At 58.7% G+C, this 5,924-nt stretch overlaps 1 protein-coding gene and 1 non-coding gene across 2 annotated transcripts; both read left to right on the top strand.

Moving 5' to 3' along the window:
• Window positions 1–17: 17 nt before the first annotated feature.
• On the top strand, window positions 18–1,026 carry LOC114006573 (tyrosine-protein phosphatase non-receptor type 6-like). The gene is made up of 4 exons (XM_027769217.1): window positions 18–211; window positions 296–387; window positions 629–762; window positions 838–1,026. The coding sequence occupies exons 1-3, from the start codon at window positions 98–100 to the stop codon at window positions 741–743; spliced, it is 321 nt and encodes a 106-aa protein (XP_027625018.1). The 5' UTR covers window positions 18–97; the 3' UTR covers window positions 744–762; window positions 838–1,026.
• Window positions 1,027–5,731: 4,705 nt separating this feature from the next.
• MIR200C (microRNA mir-200c) lies at window positions 5,732–5,794 on the top strand. The gene has a single exon (NR_129366.1). It is a non-coding gene; the product is annotated as a microRNA mir-200c (primary transcript).
• Window positions 5,795–5,924: the final 130 nt, after the last annotated feature.

Raw genomic sequence — 5,924 nt, 5'->3', positions numbered from 1 at the left:
TGGGGGCGGGGGGCGGGCCGCGGCTGGGTGGGCCCCAGGTCTGACCGCCCTCCATCCAGGGCTGGACTGCGACATCGACATCCAGAAGACCATCCAGATGGTGCGGGCGCAGCGCTCGGGCATGGTGCAGACGGAGGCTCAGTACAAGTTCATCTACGTGGCCATCGCCCAGTTCATCGAGACCACCAAGAAGAAGCTGGAGGTCATGCAGGTGGGTGCCGAGGGCTGGGCGCGGCGGGCCTGGGCGGCCCCCGTCCTGCCAGGACCACCACCCTTTCTCTCCCTGTGCCCACAGTCCCAGAAGGGCCAGGAGTCGGAGTACGGGAACATCACCTACCCCCCTGCCATGAAGAACGCCCACGCCAAGGCCTCCCGCACCTCCTCCAAGTGAGTGCCCCGCCACCTCGGCTGCCCCTTCCCGGCCTCCCTGTCACAGGGGCCCGTCTGCAGGGGAGAGGGGGCTCAGCCAGGCTGGCTGCTGTCCCCGACCCCGACCCTGACCCCGGCGGCTCCTTGTCCTGTGTGAGGTGCAGCCCAGGGTAGGGATGGTGCCAGTCACCTTGCGTCCTGGCCCCGCGTTGGGGGCCCAGAGAGGGGGCTGGCCCCTGACGGGCACCTGCGCCCGCAGACACAAGGAGGACGTGTACGAGAACCTGCACAGCAAGGGCAAGAAGGAGGAGCGGGTGAAGAAGCAGCGGTCGGCCGACAGGGAGAAGGGCAAGGGCTCGCTCAAGAGGAAGTGAACTGGCGCCAGGGCCCGCGGTACGTGCGCCCCAGCCTCCGCTCCGGGCCCTCCCAGGCTCTGGCGCCCCTTACCCTCCTCCCTTCTCTCTGCAGCCTCAGCCCCGATGCCCACGGAGGCCTGCGGTGGACAGACGGACCTCGGCGCCCCCTCCCGCTGTAGTTTAATGGCCGTGTCCCCTCACTGTCCCCGCCTGTACATAGCCTGTGCGGCCTGGGCAGAGCCAGGCCCTCCCACTCTGTGAATAAAGCCCGGCCGGTCCCTGTGTGCGGCCACTGTCCGTGCCTGGCTTGCTCGTGGCCTGGGGGAGGTGGGCTGGGCAGGGGTGTGGGTGGCCACCCCAAAGCTCAGCCTCGGGGCGGAACAAGCCTGGTTCTGGACTCGGCCTCGTACCCAGAAGTGGGACCCGGGCAAATTCCTCATCCTTCTCCTTTGAAGTGGAGGTGAGGGGGCCGGCAGGTGGCGTGTGGTTAAGGCGCTGGACTCCCACATGGCCAACTGTGGTTCGGGTGTCGGACCTGGTGGTTTGCTTTCTCACCTTCACTCTCTCTCTCTGTCTGGTTCACATTGAAATAATAATAATAATAAATAAAATTAAATAAATAATTCTTAAAAAAATAAAATGGAGGGTGGTGACAGGGTGGCTGTGAGCTTCACTGAGATGACGGCGACGCCGTGGTGACATAACTCACTGTACACTTGCCACATGCCCAGGCACCGGTCAAGAGCGTACACATGGGGAGGGCAGCCGGTGGTGCAGCGGTCATGTCGCTGGACTCCCACGTGGCTGACCACGGTTTGAGGCCCAGAGCTGGTGGCTTCAAATCACACCAGGCGTGTGTGCGTGTGCCCCAAATCCCAGGAGGAGAGTGGACTGCAGTGTGGCCACTCTCCCTGAGAGGTGATTTCTCACACTCTCTCTGTCTCGTCTCTCCCTGGTGAGCGCATGTGTCCTAGGGAAAAAGACTTACTTTTTTTTAAAAAAATTGTTTATTTAATTCCACTTGTTATTACTTTTTTTTAAAAATTTGACCATAGAGAGACAGAGGGAGAAAGAGAGAAAGGGGAAGTGAGAAAACAAGCTGCCAGGCCCGGGACGTAAGTCAGCCACGTGGGAATCTAGCACCTTTACCCACCACGCCACCTGCCGGCCCTGGCAGAAACCATTTTAAAAAAGAAAGGGAGAGGGACCAGCAGGTGGCGTGGTGGTTGGGTGGTGGTTGGGGTGGTGTACACTCCCACGTGGCTGACCATGGTTCGAATCTCGGACCTGGTGGCTTGCTTTCTCACTCCCTCTCCCACCTCTCTGTGTATGTCTCTTTCTCTGGTCAAATTAAAATAAATGAATAAATTTAAAAAAAGAGGGAGGGAGAGAAATTACACACGGGTCAGCTGGAGGTGTGGTGGCTGGGGGACTGGATCTCACATGGCGGGGTACTGGATCTCACATGGCTGACTACACAGTTCAAATCCTGGCCCTGGAGGCTTGAGAAACATGCCGTGTGTGTGTGTGTGTGTGTGTGTGTGTGTGTGTGTGCCCAGAACCCTCACCCTGAGAGAATGACAGGGGTCGCAGTGTGGCCTTCTCCCCACACACCTGCTCTGGGTGGTGCATTTTCACTTTGTCTCTCTTTTCCTCTTTCTGTCTCTCTCCAGTGAGCACATGCACCCTGTAGCAAATTAAAAAAAAAAAGAGAGAGAAAACGTCTATACTTATTAATCCAATCCAGGTACCATTGTCATTGTCACTTACAGTGCAGAGAAGGAGGGACAGAGGCAGCATGTGGTCACAGCACTATTAAGCCATGGAACTAGTATTTCAGCCCAGACTGTCTGGCCCCAGACCTCACACTCTCTACTCTGGAGAGGCAGCTGGGGTCGCCTGGAGGAGAACCCTACCTCACAGCCCTGAGGCCGACTTCTAGATCCAGGAACCAAGAATAATGAGGGCCATGGAACCAGCAGTTGGCGTAATGGCTATGTTGCTGGACTCCCACGTAGTTGAACACGGTTTGAGTCCCGGACCCAGTGGCTTAAACTCACGCCGAGCGCGTGTGCTTGTGTGCCCGGGATCCCGAGAGGAGAGTGGAGGAGAAGAGATCGTGGGGTGGCCATCCCCCCTGGGGGGTGATTTCTCACTTTCTGTCTCTCTCTGTTCTTTTCTGGTGAGTGCATGCGTTATAGCAAAAACCCCTCAAAAAAGAAAAAAAAAAAAAAAAAGATGAAGAGGGCCAGGAGGCCCAGGGGACGGCGGCAGTGTGCTGCTCCCCTCCTGGGACAACCCCGGCTTACACCCTGAGGTCTCTGCACAAGCCGGCCGGGTGCTAGCGTGTGCCGTGGTCAGGCTGGCCTAGGCTGGGGATGGGCTAGGGTCCGAAGACCCCCTCCATCTGTCTCTCATGGCTGGGGATGGGCTAGGGTCCGAAGACCCCCCCATTCCACTGTCTCTCACGGAATAAATAAAACTTGAAAAGAAATAAAGGGGGACAAGCAAGGACATGCTGGTTAAGGCGCTGGACTCCCACATGGCTGACCACAGCCTGAGTCCCGACACAGCAGCTCGCTTCCTCATTTTCTCCCTCTCTCTGGTGAGTGCATGTGCCTTATAGAAAATTAAAAAAAAAAAAAAATTAAGGGGCTGGCAGGTGGCATGGTGGTTACGGGGCTGGACTCCCACGTGGCTGTGGTTCGAGTCCCAGATTTGGTTGCTTGCTTTCTCACTTTCCCTTTCTCTTTCTCCGTAGTAAAATTAAAAATAAATAATGATAACAAATAAGATTAAGTAAAACAAATAAGTAAGCAAAACTTTTTTTTTTCTTTTTGAGAGGTGTCCTCCTATTGCAACCTATGCTCCTTTTTCTTTTCTTTTCTTTTCTTTTTTCTTTTTTTATTTTTTGGAGAGGTTTTTGCAATAGGGTGTGTGCGCTCACAGGAAAGACAGAGAGAGCCAGAGAGACAGAAAGAGAGAAACCCCCCCCCAGGGGGGATGGCCACGCCGCAATCCCTCCTCCTCCATTCTCCTCTCGGGATCTTGGGCACGCAGGCACACACGCCCAGCATGAGTTTAAGCCACCGGGCCCAGGATTCGAACCGCGGTTGACTGCATGGGAGTCCAGCGACATGGCCATTTCGCCAACTGCTGGTCCCAATAAGTAAACAAATCTTCAAAAATTAATAAAATTAAATAAAAATAATTACTTTGAAAAAGAATAAAATAAAAGAAAGTACAGGCCTGACACTGGGAGCTCCCTGCCCCACCTTTGGAGGAATTGGGTCCCTGGGTCCCTCGCCCTCCCTCAGGCGCCTGCTGAGGAGAGTCGACATAGCTGGGCACCCCGAAGGTCTGAGCCTGTGTGTGGAAGGGCTCCTTGATTCAAAGCACCAGGTCCTCCGCCAGCCAGTGGTGTGTGGTGAAGGTGCTGGATTCCCCAAGGCCAGTATGCCGCTCAAGTCCAGACCCAGTGGCTTGAGAAACATGCCTGGAGTGTGTGCACGCGTACCCAGAACCCCGAGAGGGGACTGGAGAAGGGCTCGTGTCCTGGTCCTCCCCCGGGGCTGCTCTCTCTCCCTCTCTCTCTCTCTCTCTCCTGTGAGAGCATGTGCCCTGTAGCAAACTAAACACAAACAAAAGCAAAACAAAAACCCACCAGTCTCGGGGAGGTGAGCCCAGGGACCCTCCTGGACATTCCGAAGCACATGGGCCTGAGGTTCCCACGCAGCTCACGCTTGTTTGTGTCCCCGGTGTCGGCACTGGGCCAGTTCTAGGCCGGAGGGTGACGAGGCGGAGCCTATCCTCTGGGAACTTAGGAGACTGGTCTGGGAGACGGGGCCAGAAACAGGCCACACGTGAAGTCATTGCAGCCTGTGCAGAGGGATGAGGACAAAGGCAGAGCAGCTGGGAGGCCGCACAATAGCCCCAGGCTCGCCCCAGGCCGGGTGGGTGGGGCATCACCTGTCCGCCCCTCCCAGCAACCCCGGTCTAGCCTGGTCTGAGCCAGGTCCCGTCTTCCCTGCTCTCTGGCGGCCAGGTGGGGACTTGGCCGGGGTTGGGGCAGCCGAAGGACAGCAGCCCAGGTTGGAGGGCCAGGCTGGCTGATGCCTTCGCCCTGCTGGGCTCTGCCTGCCCTTCACCCTCCGCTGGCCTGGCGGGGCCTATTTCTTCCCCTTCTCTGGGGATGCCCGGCATCTGCTGAGCTGACCCTCCTGACCTCAGGGAGCTCTGGCCCTAAGTTCTGGTTGTGGGCAGGCTCTGAGGCCTCAGAGGGGATGGCTAGGCCTGGGACAGGAGTCGCTGAAGGGAGGGGACATGAGGAAGGCCCCTTCTTTGTCCCTCTGGCGACAGGGAGAGAATAGGCAGGTAGGAGAAAAGAGGCCACAGAGAGAGGGCAGGAGGCACTGTGGGGTGGCCAGGCCTCGGACAGGGTGCCTGTGGTTGGCCTGGGAGGGAAGGGGTTAAGGCGGCAGTGGGGGCAGCCTATAGCAGGAGGACACACCTGTGCGCAGGGGCGGGGCGGGCCCAGGTGAGGAGCCTGTGCTGCCGCTGCCTGCTGGGAGGCAGAGAAGGAAGGAGGAAGAGGTGAGGTCAGGGCGGGCTCTGGGCGGTTGACGCTGGGGCCTTGATGCCCCTTCCTCTCCTTGGCAGCTCTCTGGGGCAGGTAGGCCGATGGCAGGCGAAGGCCACTGGGCGGAGGGGCCTGGGCTGGGTTAGGGACTGCAGAGGGAGCTGGGGCCTGTGAATCTGGTGTGTTGGGGGCAGAGGCAGGCCACGGGGAAGGGGCTCGGAGGTGGACAGCAGACCGGGGCTGCAGAAGACTTGCCAGGGCTTGGGCCGGTCAGTGGCTCAGGACGGGGCCGTGGTGGACAGCGGGGCTTACCCGGAAGTGTCCCCAGGGACGTGGTGGGGGGGAATGGGAGCCAGGGCCCTGCAGCTTCTCCGCAGGGAGCCTGGGCCAGGGCTGGCTGGGTGCGGGCAGGCTGGGCGGGGGCCCTCGTCTTACCCAGCAGTGTTTGGGTGTTGCTTGGCATTCTCTAATACTGCCGGGTAATGATGGAGGCCCCCGTTCTGTCGGCGTCATCCTCTGCCTTGGGCACCCACCTTCCCCACGTGCCCACGCACCCTGGTCTTGAGCAGAGGGTGCTGCCAAGAGGTGGCCCCGACTGGCTGGGCCCCCCCCCCACGGGG

This window comes from Tupaia chinensis, unplaced genomic scaffold, assembly GCF_000334495.1.
Source record: "Tupaia chinensis unplaced genomic scaffold, TupChi_1.0 Scaffold149011_1, whole genome shotgun sequence".
NCBI classification, from domain to species: Eukaryota; Metazoa; Chordata; class Mammalia; order Scandentia; family Tupaiidae; genus Tupaia; species Tupaia belangeri.
The sequence above is the reverse complement of the archived record's forward strand: the minus strand, read 5'-3'. Positions and strand labels throughout refer to the sequence as shown.